Here is a 21,339-nt window from a genome sequence, read left to right on the forward strand (position 1 = left end):
AGAGGAAGAGTGAGAAGTCCTCTCCCTGAAGAAGAAGGAGCAGAAACATGTGATGAACTGACCACAATCTCTGTTCCCCGTACCCCTGTGCTGCTAGGGGGAGGATATATTTCCACCCCTCCCCAAGTCTATTTTGCCCATGGCAGCAATTACTGAGGGATGTCCCTGTCCTTATCTTGACTTGTGAGCCTCTTGTCACATTTTCTCTTCCCCGTCCATCTGAGGAGAAGGAGTGATAGAAGTGCTTTGGTGGGCACCTGACATTCAGCCAGGGACAATCCACCACAGCTGTGGATGCCTGAGTTGTAAACTGTAAAATATGTACATTTCAGAGGAGAGGTAAGATAAGCCTTTTCCTTGGAATGACACTTAGGGTAGCAATTACACCACAAACTGCCACTGCACTTATGTCAAGAGTGTCTTGTGTTTTGAAGGCATATAGAGACAGGAGGGTTTCAGGCATTTCTACATCATGGTCAACGCACGCTGTTGTTAACAGTACCTGCCAGCTAAAAGGCCTGCACATACAGAGACATATTAGAAGCAAACAAATTATTTGCAGCCTAGATAGGACCTTCCCACAGTTTAGATCTAGGCCATCAACTGGACAATCATGCAGACACATGGTCTGCAGCTTTTTTGTTTTGTCCAAAAGGAAAAAAAAAACAAACAAAAGAATGGTTCCAACCCCCACCCTTCTGTGATTCTGTAATGATTTCTTAAGGAAAATAATACCTTTTCTTTTAGGGACTGATTTTGGAGAGAAAAGAAAAAACCCAGCAGTGCTCACTGCAACATTTAAGGGACCATGCCAGTTCAGGTTTAACTCCATTTTGCCTAGATGCAGTAACCTAGTACCCGTAATAATAATCTTGGGTTAAATAAGATGCTAACCTCAAATGCAGCTTATCATTTTTCCCACAACCACATCAACAATGAAAGCAGTACACAATATATGAGCAGCTGAGAGCTATTTGCTACACTTGATGGTAAACAAGCTTGTACGTGTTCTGCAGTTAGGTCAGGGATAACACTATCAAGGAATTAGAAATCTCAGTCAGAATGGTTAGTGTAAGCATATTTAAGTTCTGGGACAAAGTCTTCCGGTATTAATTTATTTTTAAAATATAATTTAACATCTTTATTGGAAATGCATGGAGTTAAAAAATGCAGATGAAGTCTACTAATATCCAAAATGTACCTAGTAAGGAAATTGTAAAATATATGCACTTATAGTAAGGGGAAAGCACATTGCATTTCTTCAACATCTAACTAATAAAAGTAGCATCAGAAATATTTCAGGAGGGAAATCAAAGACTAACCAGAGGGTATGCTTTTTTTTTTTTTTGCAAACAGATCTAATTAGAACAAAACACAGCTCATGTTACTTGTACATTATGCTACAATATCACAATGATACTCAATAACTGAACCAGTACTAACCAGATTCTTTGCATTAGCTGCTCTATCATCCTCAGGACAGCACTTCTTTATTGCAAATCCATCACACTGCCCTTGCTCTCTTTTAGCTGCTTCTCTTGTAGCATCAGTCTTCTAAAACATGCCACTAAGTCCAAAGAATAGTAGAAGGAAAAGAGACCAAATAATAGTTAATCTATGCAGCTTTTTCTTTTCTGTTTACCTTCTTTATCCTCAATAAACCCTTTAGAAAGAAGAAATAACAGTTTGTTGCACTGCATTTCTCTGTTACAGCATATATCACTATTCTTTCACAAGGTCTTGTACACCTTCTGTTCCAAAAACCCTGTGTCTAACTCACTAGAGCTCCTCATTGACCAGACCACAGCACCTTCCACAATACTAACACTTACTAGGCACCTTCTTTCCTAAGAGGGTGCACATGAAAGGATGTAGTTTTTTTACTAATAGTCTCACTTGATATGAGACAGCATCTTGAGAAATTTGGGGACAGAGGGAAGTTGCAAACAGTAGTGCACACAAAATTTGTAGTGAAGGATCTCTGAAGTCCTGAGGCACTTAAAATCATCCATTTTAAGGACTAACATTCTGTACGGAAAAGCTCCTCTAATCAAGTGCTAACACAACTGTGCAAAACACAACAGTCACAGCATTCCCCAATATTTTATGTAACTATGTGTTATACTCATTATGCCTCTCCTGCTTCTTCTCTGTATTTGAATCCTCAGTGTAACAATGACTTAGGTCTACCAAAACAGAATTTCAGTTGGTCCGAATCAGCCAACTGATCACTGACCTTGCAGTAGGAGATGAGTCCAACCACAGATATATGAGGTGAGCTATAGCAAATGGAAGTTCCAATTCCTCATTAATAGTAAGCTTTTCCTCAAAGACTTGTGAAACAGTAACATACATCTTGATTAGCTGTTTCAATGGTTATTCAACAGATGGCTTGGTTTTTTTTTAATTTATTTTCTCACACTAGCTCTAGATTATAATGGTATGGCCTGAAGTTAGACCAAGTATCATTTTCAAATTCTGGTGTTTGCAGTATGTTAAGATCATTTTCAAAATGTCTTCCCTTTTTTCAACTTAGCAGTAACTGGAGGCATTTAAATACTAAAATTATTTAAGAAATGTTTTGTTATGTTTTAAAGGTCACTTTACTAAACTCTGTTCTGGGGCAACCTCTACTAATCTCTTCTTTTATATAGACTGAAAATATTTAAGCCTTTTAAAGATCCCCTCAATTTTAAATACTACAACATAGCTAGCATATGATTTGCAGCAGAAGCTACTTTAAGAGTCTGCTCATAGTCACAACCAGGAACACTCACATGCCCAACTTTTAGACTGTTAACACACACATGTAGCCATTTTAAAAAGGAGCCTTGAATGATCATTCTCCACATGGAGAAGGTAAACCTCCCACTTATATGCCTGAAGCAAGGTTTACTACACTCCAGCTAACTGGCTAGGAGTTTTAAGTTTTACAAGTTTTGCAGAGAAAAAGGAGGCAATAGGTTGCTCTTTTCTAGTAATTGGAAGTAAAAGAAAATTATAATCTACTGAATCACTTTGTGGCTGTCCATAAGAGAAGTACTTTGTTTAAATCAGCTTTAATCAGCTACATCAAAGGCACTTGTTTCACTCAAAGAGAATTAATAAGACCTGTTATCCCAAAGGCAAATGGTGGTAACATGAGATTGACAAGCAATAAAAAGAAAATGGAAAAAAAAAAAAAAAAAAAAAAAAAAAAATCTGCTCTGCAGCTGTCATTCGTCAAAGAATCCCATTTCCAAACTAACCAACAGACCTTCTGAAAACTTCTTGAGTCACCTTCTTCACTTACACCAGGCGTCTCATCCTATACTCCTTAGGAATGCCAGGGCTGAGAGCAAATAGAAACTGAAAATTGCTCAAGAAGTATTTAATAAAATATAAACTGACAAATTACTTTGCATACTATTGCATCTTTCTTGTTACTAGCTATTCTTATACCCCTAAGTTGACACAATATAGTCACATACAACACTGCATCTGTCGTGTATACATTTGTGAACTTCCCAACTGTATTACACACTGACTTTTAGATATCATAGACTATGGAGGTAAGTGGCCTTTCAGTTCCTTAAAGGGAAAAGTCTGCCTTTGCTACCTGTAGAACCCAGGTCAGCATCTCTTCCCAAATAATCTCATTTTTTTCTCTAGAGTGTCCCACACTACATATACCACCAATCAGCCTCAAATATTACAGTTAACTTAAAAAGCACAAGTAATCCGTGACCTGAAAACTGCTTTTTTTAAACAAATATGCTAAGTGGTATATATTTCAAATCTAACATAACTTCAAAAGCTCCTCGACATTACTGAGTTCCCAGAGTAAGGTGCTGCAGTGCACAGTGAGAAGACTTTGTCTCTTTAGTGTCCTAGAATAAGACTATTAGAAAATATTTTCACTTCCTCTACTTTTCAAAATTTCTGAAAATTCCCAGAAAATAAGTTAAATGAAAGTTAATCCAGAATTTTAAAAAATAAATCAAATCATACTTAGCATTCTTTCAATGAGATAGTAAAATATAAACTGATTTTCTTTTGTTTCAGTAACTACAAATCATCATTCTTTCATATTACAGCATCATGCATACATTACCATGCAATACACTTGCAAGACTCAAGTGCCTGTTTCACAGCACATGAAAACTTGACTTCTTTCAGGTAAGCACAGAAAGCCTTTAATACTAGCCCAAATAATGATTGAAAGTTACTTCAAAATTTTTTTTAAAAAAAAAAAGGATCTTACATCATTTCCTACTACAGAAATAATTTCCAAAGTTAAGATTTCTTAAAATTAGTAAACTAAGTAAATTACATCTTCAATGTTTATATTAAATGTAAATGGCTTATAATTCATGACACAAAGAGTAAGTGTTCAGTATTTTTTTATAAAATTTAAGATACACAGACCTTGTACATATGGCTTCATGAACATCTTAGTTCCCAGTCACATCTATCAACAAACCACATCTCTACATAAAACATGCATCCTAAGGATTTCAGTGAAGTGCAGTATACTCCATCAGAGAGAACATGTTTTAATTAACAGTTCTAATCAGTTACATTTAATTAATAGTTACATTACTTTTACCAATCTACTGTGTTGTAATTATACAAGATAGGAGAAGGAGACCAAATCATACAGTCCTCATCACAGCACAGATCCCAGTACAGGTTTACCTCAGGAACAGCTAGAAGGTTGGCTTTTAATACATAATTCAACATATTTATTAAAAAGTAGGCAACATATTCCAACAAGAAGTCAGATTTCTGACTGCACAAAACTGCAGCCAAATGTAAGTACCATTTTGAAACGAAAAACACATTGAGGAATAAGAGACCCACTGAAACAAACCGATCTGCAAGCAAGGTATTTTCATACCAATGTTTTCACAGGTTTGACAGACATTATCCCCTTTTGGGGAAAGTGTAGTATTACAAAAAAAAATCCCCAAACCATTATTGGAGCTTCAAATTGTAGTTTATGAGAACAGGACATTCACATTTCAAACAGTCCAACTTTTCCATTGTAAAAGAATATTAGGAAATCCCACACACCAGATTGAGTCTAATTGAGCTTTTACTCGTGAATGCAATCGTGCCAACAATCCCAGCATTAAATCAGTTGGTAGTGCAGTACTTCAGCTACAAGATCATATACACAATTAGCTGGGAAGTTACAAAAGACTGGAGCTCAAGATATATACTGTATTATAGGAAGGGACAAGATAGAGGAAACTTCCAGGATGTATTTGAAGCCTATCTTCTGGGGTCTTTAACATCCCCCAGCTACAACATATTCATATACTTCTGTAAAACAACACAAACTTCAGGAGAAGAATTCTTAGAATACAGAAATTCAGAATAAGTTGCAAAATTTATGTGCATTTACTTTGGTAACACAGCTCTTTGTAGATAAAGCAAGCAGCAAAACAACATTGTAAAACAATCTTGTGATAGGGCAGTAGCTGAACAAAAGCATTTTTAGAAAAACATCTGAAAGCATCATGGAGACGGCAATTGAAGCTGACTTGGATTAAAATGCATAAATACTAGAAACTGTCCATGAGTTGTGAATACAGTTCACCAAACCAAAGTGTTACAAAGTCCACAAAGAATAAATCTAGGACTGATCTCATTTTAACATCTTAGAAGGAGTTAAAAAATTATTACTTACAGATGAAAATATGTGAAATGAGCACACAATCAACTACAAGTTGAAAGACAGCTGAACTGTGAGGTCCTGCTCTGCCAGGGGGGCTGGACAAGATGATCTTTCAAGGTCCCTCCCAACCCTCAAGATTCTGTGATTAAGGGATTATCAAATGATTTACAAACAGAACAAGAAAATAATAAGCAAAAATTGGAAGCTTGTGTCGAACTTAGGAAACATGACAATATTCAGGGAATTATTTAGACAACAGGGGAACGAGGGTAAATTTTAAAACTAGGAAAAAACCCCATAGTTTGCTTACCAAGTTTGCAGTGCAGCAGGACTGCAAAATTAGCTAATGCAATTTGTGAATGACTTGAAACTAGGACATGTTGTTTTCTTAATAGAACTTTGGCACAACTACAGTCAGAATATTATGGTTTCTTCTGTGAACTAAATTAACTGACAGACAAATTGGCATATAAACAGAACAGAGTGACTAATTAAACTTCAAAGTTAATAGATGTGCCCTCTCAAACACACAGATGGAGTATCGAAAAGGGTTTTAATACCATTTAGGAAAAAATCCTTTTCTATTTTACACATTATGAGATGTTTAAAAATCCAGATAAACTGGATTAGAAAAGAAAAAAACAGCTTCCTAAAAACAGTGCAATACATATGAAGAAAAGCACTGGAATCTGAGAACTCACACTTGGTGAACAAGTCAGATTTCTGACAGCAGCTGTGTTAAAGAAGGGATAAAAAGGTGTAATTCCTCATTTATGCATTTGTACTGTCAGATGCCTTGGAAGTAAGTCCATACACATTGCAAGAGAATCACTTCATTAAGCTGGGAGAGGATAAAGAATGTTCAATGCAAGTAGGAAGCACAGTGCTGACAACACAAATGAATGGAGAACGGGAATATTCTTTGCTTACAAACACAGTATAGAACAGGCAGTATATTACTTAGTAAAAACTATAGTGTATTTTTGAAACATTCCTAAGTGTGGTGACAGCCCCTGAACTCTATAGAACAGCTGTTTCTAGAAGAAAAGTGTATCTTTTAACTGCAAAAAGCTGCTGAGTGGGCACCAATTTCTATATCCCAGTGTGTTTGGGAATTTTAAGCTTGTGAAAGAAGAGTATGCTGTAGATTTTTTTTTTCCCCCCATAGCAGGTCTTCTATAATGTCTGTTACAGAGGAGACTTGAACAATACACAGAACTACACAGCTTCATTGCTTTCAGTTAGTTATCCCAAAGCAAACAGAAAAATCTGTATATGCTGTAATTGCTCACATAAAATATTTCATCAACGTTTCTACACAAAAAAAGGTACAAAGACTAAAGCACAAGATGGATATTCATTACAAGAACAGGAGGTTTTAAATGTAACTCAAATTAATCCTATGCAATTCTTCAGAATCCTGTTCCAAGTCAGCATCCAACAGAAGCTTACAGTAACAATAAAAAAACCCAGACAATAAGCAACCAATGACAGTCTAACAAGGAATGAATCCCTTTAAAATTTCCACAATATCTACCCATCTGAAAACAGTTAAAAATTGAAGTGGTTTAAATACAGAAAATACCCTCAACAGAGTTCTAGCTATTCTAGGAGAATAATCCTCCTTATCTGATGTAACAATTAGCATTTAATATTTAAAGCTTTATCCTTGGTACCATTTATTTTACCATCATATGCCCACTATGTTACATGTTGAGTACTTCACGTGTCCATTACATAAAGGAAATATTTTTCTACGTTTTCAATGAGTATTACGAACAAATCATATCTCAAGTATACATAATCACATTTATGTTGCTCACATTTAATTTTTTATTACTTTTACACATAGATCAAAACTCTGCAATTAAAAAAAATCCAGCATTTTAAACAGTATGCTTAGATTACATTCTGTCATTGTCACCTAGCTGCCTCGTTCATACGGTCCCACCAGAGGACAATCAATACTAAAGAGATCATAATTTCTTGTACATGTGTATTATTTAATCTTCATCCTAAGTATAAATTTGCAACACAGTAGTAACACTGCAAGTATAGAAGTAATGCTTCCAATCAGGCATATGAAAAGATTAACACTCTACCACAGTTGATGCTGGTGTATTTATATAGAAGTTTTCTCACATATCTTTTCAGTCTACGGGAGGTAGATGTTTTTCTATGAACTGTTTTATATCCATCATCTCCTGTTTAAAGATAAAAGTATATATTAGTTCCCTGCTAATATACATTCAGACACACTAAATCATGTTTCAACATTTCAGCAGCTGGGCTACAAATACTGTGTAATTACTTACTTGACAAACTCATACCACTTTGCACAAAAGTCAAAGCTGTTTACTGTTCAAGGTGCTATGCACTCAGAAAAGACTAAAATACAAGAAAAAGAGGAAGAGACTACTTTTTTTTCCTCTCTTTATAAAGGTGAGTTGGCAAGCTACCTATTAATCATCAAATAATTTGAACAGCACTAGGATCAGGACAGACAGGATTTGAATGTAGCCAAGGCCATATTTTCGTATACAGTTTAAACTTTTTGAAGTTAATGGCACTGTGAAAATCCAGCAGTTCCTCCTCCTAACTATTTAGGTTCATCTTGTCCAGATTTTAGCTGGTATAGCATTAATTTTCTTCCTAGTAGCTGGTATGGTGCTTCATTTTGGATTCAGTGTGAGAATCATGTTGGTAACACACTGATGTTTCAGTTGTTGCTAAGTAATGCTTACCCTAAGTCAAGGATTTTTCAGTTTCTCATACCTTGCCACCAAGCAGTTGCACAAGAAACTGGGAGGGCACATGGCCAGGACAGCTGACCTGAACTTTCCAAAAGGCTATTCCATACCATAGGATGTCATGCCCAGTATATAAACTGAGGGGGAATCAGTAGAGAGAGGTAGATTGCTGCTCAGAGACAGGCTGGGCATTGGTCAGTGGGTTGTCAGCACATTGGGTATCACTTGTTTTGGTGTTGGGTTTTTTTCTCCTCTGTTTATTTCTTTCACTTTTGTTATATTCCTTTTCATTAGTATTATTTTTATATTTTATTCTTTTTATTATTTTATTTCACTTTAGTTATTAAACTGTTCTTATCTCAGCCCATGAGTTCTACTTTTTGTCCTGATTCTCCTCCCCATCCCACTGACTGGGATACTGAATGAGCAGCTGTGTGGTGCACAGTTGCTGGCTGGGGTTAAGCCATGACAACCTTCCTGATGCTTTCTTCCTTAAGGGAAAGCAATACACCAAACTACACTGGGAAAACAATCCATGTTAAAAAGAATTTAATTTCTTTTTTCTAATTAAGTCAATGTTGTAAGAAAGAGCACATTATTAACATTTCTGTGTGACCAGTCGATACAATTACTGCCTAAAGGCAAGACAACTGTGTAAGCGTCCAAAAAGTGGTTGTCTAAGCGTACAGTTTCCCACAAGATGCAGCAACCCAAATTAAGAAAGTTACTGCTGCTGACAAATGGCAGACTTCTTCCTAGCCTCTCTTGTTTCTTGCTCCTACCATTTACTTTGTGTGAGTTCTCGCGTTTCAACTCACTACAGCTGCAAAAACTGAAGCCAGCAGGTCTTGCCATTTTAGTAAGTTCAAATGGTTCAAAGAAGTTTCTGATCAGATCAAGAGCTGATATAAGAAGGAAGAGAGGGCCACAAGGCCATAAGCAGAGGGAACTAGTCCACCTCTTTCTGTCAGTAACAAATAATTACATCTCAGCCGTCTGCTGAGCCAGAACAATAAATATAGGTTCTGAGGCTGCCTATTCCATTGTGTCAACCACCTCTCCACATTATCCTTAGATTTTTCTATCTATAGAATTAACACAATTTCTTCTCTCTCAAACATCAAGTTGGTTTTTTTGTTAGTAAAAAAATAATAGAGACTGGAGTAGAAAAATATGTTAGAGAACAACTAACTTAGTACTCAAAACACAATCTTACGAATAAGTCAGTAGCATCAAGTACTTGTTATTAGAAAAAACAAAACAAAAAAGCCCACAACATCCTCAAAACCCCAACCAATACTTTTTTTGGTTTTGAGGGAAAAAAACTCTAACCATACCCAGCTAAAACACTGTATATTAAGAAATTTACCTCAATACATGAACTATGCATCATTCCAGAGTAAGTCCTGAAGGTTACATTGGCCGGATTTATCATACTCTTCAGCTTCTCAACAGTGAGAGAACCAAACATTAAAGGAACCAATGGGTCACAGTCCCCATGGCACTGAAGGACAGCAATCTCCTTGTTCACACCACTGATGGGGCCCTGTTAGGGATGGAATTAGAGGGCAGGAAAAAAGACAGACAGTAAGTAGAGCTAAGGCTAACATCTTTAAGATAAAATACATGGTACTATTCCCTGCAGCATAAGAAAGAAGTTGAATTCTGAAGGAAAGGATCACAATGTATTGTGTGCAAGTTTTGTATCAAGTAAGCTCTGTGCCTGACAGCACATGAAGTTCAAAACCCTCGAAGTAAAATTTTGGCATTAATTTCCGAACAGAAAAATGTGATTTCTGGCCAAGTAAAATCCTGATACTTTGTTTAAATATCTAGTCCCTAATAAGAACAGTGTCTTGCAGATGGAACAAATGGCAAAGAGAAAATTCACCTTCAAAGAATATTTGCTGTACCTTTTAAGTTTCTTAGGAATGTCATTTTAAGCAGAGACAGCAATCGAGTATTTCCTCATTTTCTGTATTTACTAAACTTTAAAAATCCTGGATCCTATTTTAAAAACTTCAGATTTACCAAACAATTGTCAATATCTGGTAATTATGATGGCCACTAATTCCTCTACCAGATACACTCTTCAGATATACTCATTCACCAAAAGCAGATTAGCTTAGGAAAGAAACATAAATACCTGAGGAAAAGACGCCCGTAGAGGAAGCCAACAGCTGAGGGCTACAACACCTGCTAATTTTTGGTGTGTTGTAAGAGCTGTATACAATGACAAAGCACCTCCCTAAGAAAAAGAGATGCCATTATTAGAATGGTGATGGTAATGTTCCTTTTAATGCTTGTTTCAAGATCTCCAGTTTCTCCTGGATTCTTCCTTAGAACCAACACTGAAACCACTATTTCTGTACAACATTTATTTTCCTTTTTCCCTTGCCCCAATCCACGTTATCAATTCAGAAGTAAACCAGTGAATTTACCATAACTAATAGCTGGAGAAAATAAATAAAGCAAGCACTGTCACTCATGACAGTATTATCACTACTTTAATGTTTTCATTTACGTGCATGTAGATTGGGGAGTTGGCGTGTGGACAAATTAATCTGTTAACCCACCTATCATAGATGTCTTTAGAAGTATGAAAGGAAGAATTTCCCAAATAAATCCAGACCATGAAATACCTACCAAATCAAAGTTAAATTAAAAATACTACCATCATTTTTCAAGCAAAGTTACATAAGTTATGTCCTTAAAGATTATAAGTAATTATTAATTTTAGACTATTTTTTCCACATGCATGTTCAATTTCCAGTCAATAGTAATTATCTGCATAAAACTAGAAAAAGCTCATTTGTTAAGGCAAAGGAAGATCAACACCTTAAAATTTAAGTACCTAATAGTAACTCTTTTCAATTGAAGTGCCTGGATTTCCCACGTTAGGAAAGCTAGGCTACTCCCCTAGAAAAAGATACAGTTCTTTCCAACCATACCTTACCTGAGAAAAGCCTCCCAGAATAATTCTATTAGAAGGAATTCCATTTTTAACTTCTTGATCTATCAGTGCTTTAACTGTAACATAAAGGCCAGCAGTTAAAAACCACTCCATTCTGTAGGAAGTCTAGAAGAGGAGAGAAGCTTTCTCCCTAATGTCAACAGAAAGATAGCGAAAAGAAAACCTAGCCTGACATACATTAAAAAGTAACAAAAGATATAGAGCATTATCATCAATTCCAATGCCACAGCACTACTTTCAAAGAGAGAACCATACAAAAAAGCCTTGCAAAAGGCTCACTCCTGGGAAGACAGTATTCTCTTCTACCTATCCAGCATCACAAGTGGATGCTCATGGTACCTGAAAGCTTGTAATAAAAAGAGTACAGCAGTGTACATGTATACTTCTTGTGTGATGTATGCTTCTTATGTAAGAGTATGAAGCATTTGTACTGGTGAATTACTCTAACTACTCACAAATTTAAAAAAAAAACAAGACCATAAACCGAACTATGCACTTAGCTAAACTTTTATCATCAATAACAAAATATACACATATTACTTTCACTACGAATTTTGTCTTTGGAAAACCTGTTTCAGATTGTTAATTCAATTTTAAGAATACACAGAACTACTTTTAAGCCATAAAATGTATTCCTAAGTGTACCACTCTCTGCTGCCTTCTTGATCCCAGCTTCATCCTCCTGTGAATCTGGAGAGAGTCCAATGATATCAAACCTTACAAAAATATCAACAAGATAATTACTCAGAGCATTCATTCCACTTCCTTAAAATAAAAATAATAAAACAGTGATATATTCCAGACAAAAAGTGTTAGCTGACATTTTATTAAGTATCAGACACCCATAGTTTACAAGAAATAGTGGACAATCTGAGAATGTGGCTAAAAGGCTAGATCTAGTCAACAAAGCTTTTCTGAGTTTTGCTATGATCTAAAATTTACTGCAGAGTAAGCACCTCAGTTTCAAAATTTGCTCAAAAAATACTAGCAGGATTTTTAATTTATCAGTTGGCATGCACAAAATTAAAATACTTTAAGAAATACAGGAAAAATAAACAAAGCTATGTGAGAAGGGGAAAAAAAAAAGGACTGATTTAAGACCATTGAAATCTATAATGTTTTTCTTGATTTCTATCCAGAATGGATGCTTTAAAAAATAGTTTCTAGATATCCTACTGACCTACTTAATATGTCTTACATGTCTCAGTAGTAGCAATAACACTTCCACTGCAAGTCTCTACTACTATTGGCTATGAATTCATGCACAATACAGATTATACTTGTGAAATAGACCGAGTTTTTAATTTTAACACATATAGGTAGGTACTGAGGTATAACCATTACCATAGATACACAAGGAATTAGAGCACACTTGTGATGGCCTTTTTACAAGAACAGAACTAAAGCAAAATACTTTTTATATTTCTATCTGATTAAAACTAGCCATTCAGGTTGCTCATGATTTTTAATTAAGAACACTGAGTTCAAAACCGTGGACATCTTTTGATTCAATTGTCTGTGATTGAATACTTACCATGACGGCATAGCCATGTTCATGTTCAAAGAAACTGGCATAACTGGCCTAGAAAAGAGAATGAACAACACTGACCTAAGATATATACTGAAATTTCATAATGCAGATGCAGTTATGTCATGAAATTACATATCCCTAATTCTGTCTTACTTTTAAACTATAATTAACATTAGCTTTGTAGCTAATATAGCTTTACAGTGTCACTTCAAGAAATCTCTCTTGAAACCTGCCAGCTCAAACACATTAAATATTCACGATTGAATTACCACTCTATGAAGAGCAAGAAAAAATATTAATGCACTCTTTTATAGGTATGTGAATGCCTACCTACCATATTTATATTAGAACTATATGTATATATCTAATGTAGCTATCTCTAAGTAACAGCTGTTTATTACAGTTCCATACACATGCTCAGTGGATGAAAGCACCTTATACAGTAACATCAGCAAACTTAAGGAAGCAGCCCAACGTCACACAGTCTGGCCACACATGCTTCTCTCAACATCTGAAACTGCTTAAGCAGCACCTGCCTTCACTTCCAATCCTTAAGACTCTGTGACTCACTCCCACCCTTCTGCTGCTGTACGACATCTTTTCAGACATACCAAGACAACTTCAACAGACCACGCCATAGATCATATCTGGCTATAATTTGAATCTACTGAAACTGAGGCTATAATTTTAATCTACTGAAACTGTGGGGAAAGACTAAAAAAAGACAGCAGGACAAGCAAAGAGAGTAGAAGATATTGATAAGCACTTCTTGAATGTCTCAAAGTATGGCCATATAGTAAAAGAAATAAATAAATCACAGCCCAGTAACCAGTAATACACCAAAACATTGCTTACTTATCTCCCCATCATCCCTGCTCCACATCTCCCAAGACTGTTGGAGCAAAAGACAATCTGAGTTTTGTGTTAAAATAAAGACCACGCTTACTAAGTTTTTCTGTCATTAAAGGAAATAGATAAATGGATAGATCTTAATACTTTACTGACTGATTACTGGCCCTGCTGAGAAGTATCTCACTTCTCAAGTTGCACAAAGCTCAAATTACATTATTTGCTGAAAATATTAATATACCGTGAATCTCTGAAACTTGCTGTAGGTAACAGAATTTTCAACTGCTATACACACACACACCTGAGTTTACAAAGCACATGTACCCGACACAAAGTATGTTTAATAGTCAGTAAAATATAAAGAATAAAATAAAAAGCCTTGTTAAGACTGGCTTTTAATAAATGACTGCTTGGGGTGGGAGGGCAGGGAACAAATTCAAACCAGTCTAATTTTGAACATAAAACTTTCTAAATATGTCTTCAGTCTGAATTAGTAACAAAAGCAAAATATGAATAAAAATGCAGGTTTGTCCTGAAGTAAATCACAAAGCAGTTCCTTAAAACAACAAAATATTTAAAAGCATTAACATTAGTTTAAGAGTGGGTTTTTTATACAGAAACAGAATGCAGAGACATCTAAACCCCAACTGACTTCTTCACCCATACAAGTCTCTTTATAATATATAACTGCACAGGAAAAGGTAAAACAAGAAAAGTTACAAACTTACGCGTGTGGGCAAATGTATTTTACGTGGGGGGTTTTGATACCTGCAAGTGATTCTGACCATCCATGCCTGTTAACAAAAAAACATATTGAATGGTATTTATGGTTTAGCATAGCTCTTATTCCTTCAACAGCACACAGCAACTCTGAAATATGCCAAATTAGACCAATATAAACACATTTCTAGAGAAATTTCACATCGACTGCAGTACGTAGGGTAGTACTAAACTTAAAAGGTTTGTTCAGCCTCTGACTATTTGTTGTACATATACAGCCAAAGAAACTTTCTCTAATTTGAATATCACAGTTGTAGTACAGTTGCAGAAATACCACTTTGGCCCTAGACAAAGCCTGCTCTGTATCTAGCTTGCTTTATTAGCTTGGGTGTTACAATGTATGAAAAGACGTACCCTGCTTCCAGGCAGCTCTAGCCCAGAGGCTACTTTGCTGCTCCTGTAGAGCTAAGAATAGCATTTTTCACAGCCCACATTTCTTGATGTGGGAGAGCAGCAAACTAACATCTAAACTAATTCCACCTGGAGACAATCAGGCCTACTAACTATTGCAAAGCCATAGGCTTGGGGAAGAGTGGCTAGAAAGCTGTCCTATGGAAAAGGACCTATGGGGTGCTGGTTGACAGCCGGCTGAAAATGAGCCAGCAGTGTGCCCAGGTGGCCAAGGGCATGCTGACTTGTATCAGAAATACTGTGGTCAACAGGACCAGGGAAGTGATTGTCCCCCTGTACTTGGTGCTGATGAGGCTGCACCTCAAATACTGTGTTCAGTTCTGGGCCCCTCACTACAGGAAGGGCATTGAGGTGTTGGAGCGTGTTCAGAGATGGGCAACAAAGCTGGTGAAGGGTCTGGAGGGCAAGTCCTACGAGAAGCGGCTGAGGAAGCTGGGGAAGTTTAGTCTGGAGGAGGCTGAGGGGAGACATGATCACTCTCTACAACTACCTGAAAGGAGGCTGTGGCAAGGTGGGTGTCAATCTCTTCTGCTAAGCAACAAGTAAAAGGACAAAAGGAAATGGCCTGAAGCTGTGCAAGTGAGTGTTTAGTCTGGATATTTGGAAAAATTTCTTCCCTGAAAGAGCTGTCGAGCATTGGAACAGGCTCCTCAGGAAGTCCTCATTTTAAATACCATGGAGATATTTAAAAGACATGTAGATGTGTACTTAAGAATACGGTTTAGTGGTGGGCTTGCCAGTGTTACATTAACAGTTGGACTTGATGATCCTAAAGGTCTTTTACAACTGAAATTATTCTCTTCGATTCTAACTTTGTCTCAGCTCAAATGCTTTTAAGATTCAAGCAGTCCTGAGTAACACTCCAGACTGCAGGTAGCTTTTTAATCGCAAGCATGTGCTGTATGAATACATAGAATAATGAGAAATCTGCACAGCAAGAAACTTATCAAGCTTCCTACCAACCAGAAATCAGGGAAGTAGAATTTAAATAAATGGCTCCAAAAGACTCACTCCAGGACTTATCCAAACACAAACTGAAATGTGAACTGGTACAGAACCCCTGCCTGTGCCTGCCCTTGGCTTTCCAGAACACTCAATAGCACCTGTATTCCCTGATTTTTCTCATTAGTCAGTATTCCTAACTCATCCAACTAAATTAGATACTGAAAAGTCAATTCTAAGAAGAAAACACTGGTAACAAAATCATCAGTGACATAGTTGGACTCATCAGACCAACAGCAGATGTCATAAAAGCATGTCTGGCTGTTTCAATAACATCCTGAAAAGTTAATGCAGGCTACCTGAAGTTAAACACATCAAATGTGGAAACTCTGGCTGTATATCCCAGCCTACTTCCTATCAATACTTTTATATATACTATTAACAAATTTGCATGATATTGCTTGCACCATATTTGCAGCATCAGAGAAAGACATATAAGAATCTAAAGGAGAAATATGACTCAGAAAAATTAGTTAAGTAAGAATTTTGGACTTTTTTAAGAAACCATTATAATTAATTTGACAAATTTGGAAAGTAACACTGTATACACGTTTACACAAACTCAGAAGAATCTTCTATGTTGTACCTTTTGTTAAGATTTTGCTAAGTATGTACTAATCTTTAAGTGCCATTTATATAGGAGCTAAGAGAGAAAAAGAACATAACCTCTGCCAGACACTTCTCAAATGAAAATTCAGTTGGTAAACTGAAGTGAACAATTTAAAAATGCATGTGAAGTAGAAAAGGCCAGTTTAAACTGTGGCAAATTATAAAGTTGGTAATTAGTTCTCTTCACATCATTCTTTTTTGGGGTCACTATTATGGCTTGCTTGGAAAAAAAAAAAAAAAGGAGTATGTTAAATGCAGTTTAGCTCATTTGATCTGCAGTAGACTACAGGAACAAATACAGCTAAATCACCATATTTCCATTGAGGTGTTATGGCTTGTCAATGCATACATTCCAGTGTGCTCAGTGCATTTGCAAAACTGAGACTGTGCATTAGCTTTGCAACCAAAATGGAAACACCACATTTTTATAAGGAGCACAGTTTATATTAAAGAGCAAATCTCTGTGTTTTTCCCGTTGCTAAAATCATCATCATCTTGGTTTGCAAAGACTCAAGTTCCAGAGACTCAGAAGATTCTACAATCACTTGCTGAACATTTGGTGCCAAGACACAGGCAGCACTGCTACCTCAGCTATGTCCTGCCAGCAGAAAGGAAGCCAGATAATGCAAACATGGTGGTGTGTCAGCAGGACAAATGAGAGCAAACATGAAACATCTTGTAAAATACTGCCAAGTGTACATACTTAACTCTTTAAGTGCCCGGGATAAACAATTAAAAAAAAAATCTGCTGTCAAAATTAAGTTCTTCAGAAAAAAAAAATAGTCTTCAACATTGCAAATTTCAACCTAGAAACAACATTCAAGTTTCAGGTAACAAAAGCAAGGAAGCATAATAGACAAAGCATCCATGCAACTTACTTTCAGTATCTAAGTACAAATTCCTTTCAAGTCTTACACCAAAAAAAGGTTTCAACACACTCCTAACCTGTTAATTCAATGTTAATTAATACATCTATGCTTATATCCTGGCACATACAAGCTTCAAATGGAACCATTACACCACACATAGAACGCCTCCCAGAAATTAGCTACCCTTGCCATTTCTACTCAAAAAATGGAAGTAACAGGAACAAAGCAAATATGGTGTTTCAAAGCTTATTTGTGGTGGGGTGAGGGTTTTTGAGACTGAAGACCATACATCAGTTAGAGAAATCTGTAGACATTAGGTAACTACTTAGGAGTTTGCTTAGATTCACTGAGTACGTCCAGATTTTAATGTGTGACATACTGAAGAAGAAACGAGGGACTAACAGTACCTACCAGCAAACCAGCTATCCATGAGTCTGGAATAATAATTTTAAAAAGAACTCTAAATTTAGACAAGCACAGAAATAATCAGGAACCTACTCTCAGGAGAGCGAAAGATCAGAAACCCACATCCTTCTTTTTCCACCAAGTTTGACTGAAGAACAAAAGAGGGAACACATGCAGAACAAATTAAGTAAGTGATTGAGAAGAAAAAGTTTTTTGAGGACTTAAGCCGGGAAACTTTAAATAAACAGTTGTCACCATCACTCCATCCTACATGAAGTTTCACCTGCTATTAGCTGCTGCATTCAATTAAAGGCAAAAAAAAGAACTTAAGTAACTTTTAACTTCTTATGCCTTTAAAACATGCAGCCTTACGTTTGAAACTATAGTACCTATGAAGTATATAACAGATCAGAATACACACCCAGTATCTCCCAAGCCATGAAGAAAAATTACCTAAAGGGGAAAAATTTAAAAAAAAATTAAAAATCACATCGTGGTATCGGCTCCCTGAAGATCAGAGTACTTAACCCGCGTACTACATAGGCCCACACAACAGCACACACAGTTCCGAGCACGACACGACTTTCTCTCAAGAGAAAACTCTGTTCCGTTCACTTCCCACCCCAGTTCCGTCCCCCGCCCCGGCCTCCCCGCCGCCATCAGCGGGCGCGACCGCAGCTGGCACACGGCATCTCGGGGTCCCTCCGGGCACGGAGGGTGGCGTGGCCCCTGCTGACACCGATGACCTTCCCTCGCCCGGCGCGAACTCCAGCCGCGTTGGGAAAGGGACCCCGAGCCCAGCCCGAAGCTGGCAGGAAAGTAACGGGAGAAACCTGTCAACCTGCCCAGGCCGCCCCGCCATACCCGCTCACAGCACGCTCACTACCACAGCCTCAGGCCGCGGAGCCGCTCCGACCGGCGACAGGGCCACCCACTCGCCCTGAGGCTGAGACAGCAGCGGAGAACAAAGCGGGGCGGGGGCTGCCGCCCGCCAGGGCGGACCCCTGACCGCCGGCGCCTCCCCGCCTCTCACCCCCCGCCCTAACTCACGGCAGCCGTCGCCTTCCTGGCGGCCGGAACGATGGCGGGGAGCGGCGCCGACATGTTGTTGCCGCACATACACCGGGCTGCAAGGCGGCCAGTGGGATACCGGCCAGGAGCGGGGAGGCGGGACGGGCGCCGGGCCAGGAGGGCGGGGAAAGGCGGGTGGCGGGGTGGGAGGGGCACAGGCGGGCAGCAGCCGAGGGCGGGGGCCCGGGCCCGGCGCCCAGAACCCTGGGTACTGGGGCATGTCGCCGCCTCGCTCGTGGACACTGTTTCCTGCTCGACCCCACCACGGCCAGCCCTGGAGCGGGGCGGGCTTGCCCGACGGGAGCTGCTGCCGCCAGCGGGAGGCCTGGCAGCGAGCTTGCCCGTAAGCGGGGTAAGCCATTAACGTGGCTCCCTCGGAGTCCCATTCGGCCTCGTACGGGCCTTCCCAGGCCGGCCTGTTGCCTGTGACGAGTGGCGGAGGGAGTTCTGCGGCCTCAGCTGGCGCGTCGGTGCAGCATACTGCTATGGTGTGCCGGCGCCGGCGGCTAACGCCTGCGAGGGAAACCCGTTCGCGGAAGCCCGGCAGAAGCCTGGCGTATTGACAAGAGAGGTCTGCATACGCCAGTGAAAAGGCAGGCCCTGCAAAGCTGCTTCTGTCTTTTGGTTTCCAGGGATTTCAAATAGTTTGAACTTTCACCTTTAGAACTACCTTTCAAGTAGCTGGATATATCTCATAGAATCGTAGACTCATTCCTGTTGGAGGAAACCTTTAAAATCATCGAGTCCAACCAGTCACCTCACACTGTCACCTCACACTGCCAAGCCCATCAGTAAACTAAGCCATATCCCTCAGCACTTCATCTGTGCGTCTTTTGAATATTTCCACCTAGGCAGCATGTTCCAATGCTTAACAGTTCTCTCATCCTAATGTCCAATCTAAACCGCCACTGGTGCAATTTAAACCCATTTCCTGGTGTTACATCATTTGTTACTAGAGAGATCAATGCCCACCTCACTACAACTCCCTTTCAGGAAGTTGTAGAGAATGATCATATCTCCCCTCAGCCTCCTCTAGGCTGAATATCCCTAGCTCCCTCAGCCCCTGCTCATCAGACTTATTCTCCAGACCTTTCACCAGCTTTGTTGCCCATCTCTGGACACGCTCCAGCACCTCAGTGTCCTTGTAGTGAGGGGCCCAGAACTGAACACTGTTTGAGGTGTGGCCTCACCAGCACCGAGTACAGGGGGACAATCACTTCCCTGGTCCTGCTGGTCACACTATTTCTGATACAAGCCAGGTTGCCATTGGCCTTCTGGGCCACCTGGGCACACTGCTGGCTCATTTTCAGATGGCCGTTGATTAATACCCCCAGGTCCTTTTCCGCAAAATAGCTTACCAGACACACATCCCCAAGTCTGTAGTATTGCATGGGATTGTTGTGGCTCAAGTGCAGGACCCAGCACTTGGTGTTATTGAACCTCATGCTATTGGCCTTGGTCCATCGATCAAGCCTGTCCAGGTCCGTCTGAAGAGCCTTCCTGCCCTCAAGCAAATAAACATTCCTGTTGAACTTGGTGCTGCCTGCAAACTTTCTGAGGGTGTACTCAACTCCCTCATCCAGATCATGGATAAAGATGTTAAACAGAACAGGCCCCAGCACTGAGTCCTGGGGAACACCACCAGTAATTGGCTGCCAACTGGATTTAACTCCATTCACTATGACTCTCTGGGCCTGGCCATTCAGCCAGTTTTCCACTGATCTCAGAGTAGGTCTATCCAAGCCATGGGCAACAAGTTTCTCCAGGAAGATGCTGTGGGAGAGTGTGTTGAAGGCGACATTATATTGCACTTTTATAATATAATCTGTCAGATTATATTGCACTTTTATAGTATAATTTGTACATTTCTGAGTGTTTCCTGTAAAAATCATTTTTATGCTGTAGTATAAGGCTTAGGGAAAAAAGGAAATTATAGTATTCTCAAATAATGTAAATATGGAATAATAAAGTCATGGGAAACAGGAAAACCAGCACAAATACAGCAAACAGCATTGTTAGACAGAGCTCATTTGTCTTCATCAGATCAGATGTCTTCATCACCAAACTACATCTCTTGGCTAAGAGTCAAAGAGTCAATGATTCTTATTCATCTGGAAATGTATTAGGCTATTCAGACATTCTGTATTGAAATTACTGGATCGTTCCAGTCCATTCCGAATACTTAGACCAAGTCTGAATAAGTACGGCAAACACATTTCTATAAAAATGAAATACTTTGTTCTTTGTCTTCTGTTCCACACATCTTTGTCAGATATTTCCTCCCACAAAATCAATTTACTCATTGTATTTGCCGTCTGGTATCTGGCTAACATGGGTGCTTTTTTGGCAGCTCAAACAGCAGCTGAATGCATTCTATATTTGCCTCACATCCTTCCCACTGGTGTGTTCCATACCAGGCGAGCACG

The 21,339-nt window shown here is 38.7% G+C and overlaps 1 protein-coding gene across 2 annotated transcripts; it reads right to left on the reverse strand.

The window, feature by feature from the left end:
- Positions 1–4,365: 4,365 nt before the first annotated feature.
- LYPLA1 (lysophospholipase 1) lies at positions 4,366–18,998 on the reverse strand. Of its 2 annotated transcripts, none has more exons than XM_061994672.1 (9): positions 18,893–18,998; positions 18,264–18,295; positions 14,495–14,560; positions 12,921–12,968; positions 12,032–12,102; positions 11,369–11,442; positions 10,559–10,660; positions 9,782–9,958; positions 4,366–7,866 (listed from the first exon to the last, which is right to left on the reverse strand). In XM_061994672.1, exons 1-9 carry the CDS (start codon positions 18,959–18,961, stop codon positions 7,813–7,815), a joined length of 693 nt encoding a protein of 230 aa, XP_061850656.1. In that variant the 5' UTR covers positions 18,962–18,998; the 3' UTR covers positions 4,366–7,812. The 2 variants fall into 2 exon arrangements, with proteins under 2 accessions (XP_061850656.1, XP_061850657.1); XM_061994673.1 differs by lacking the exon at positions 18,893–18,998 and adding an exon at positions 18,707–18,873.
- Between the last annotated feature and the right edge of the window lie 2,341 nt (positions 18,999–21,339).

This window comes from Colius striatus, chromosome 4 (genome assembly GCF_028858725.1).
Source record: "Colius striatus isolate bColStr4 chromosome 4, bColStr4.1.hap1, whole genome shotgun sequence".
NCBI classification, from domain to species: domain Eukaryota; kingdom Metazoa; phylum Chordata; class Aves; order Coliiformes; family Coliidae; genus Colius; species Colius striatus.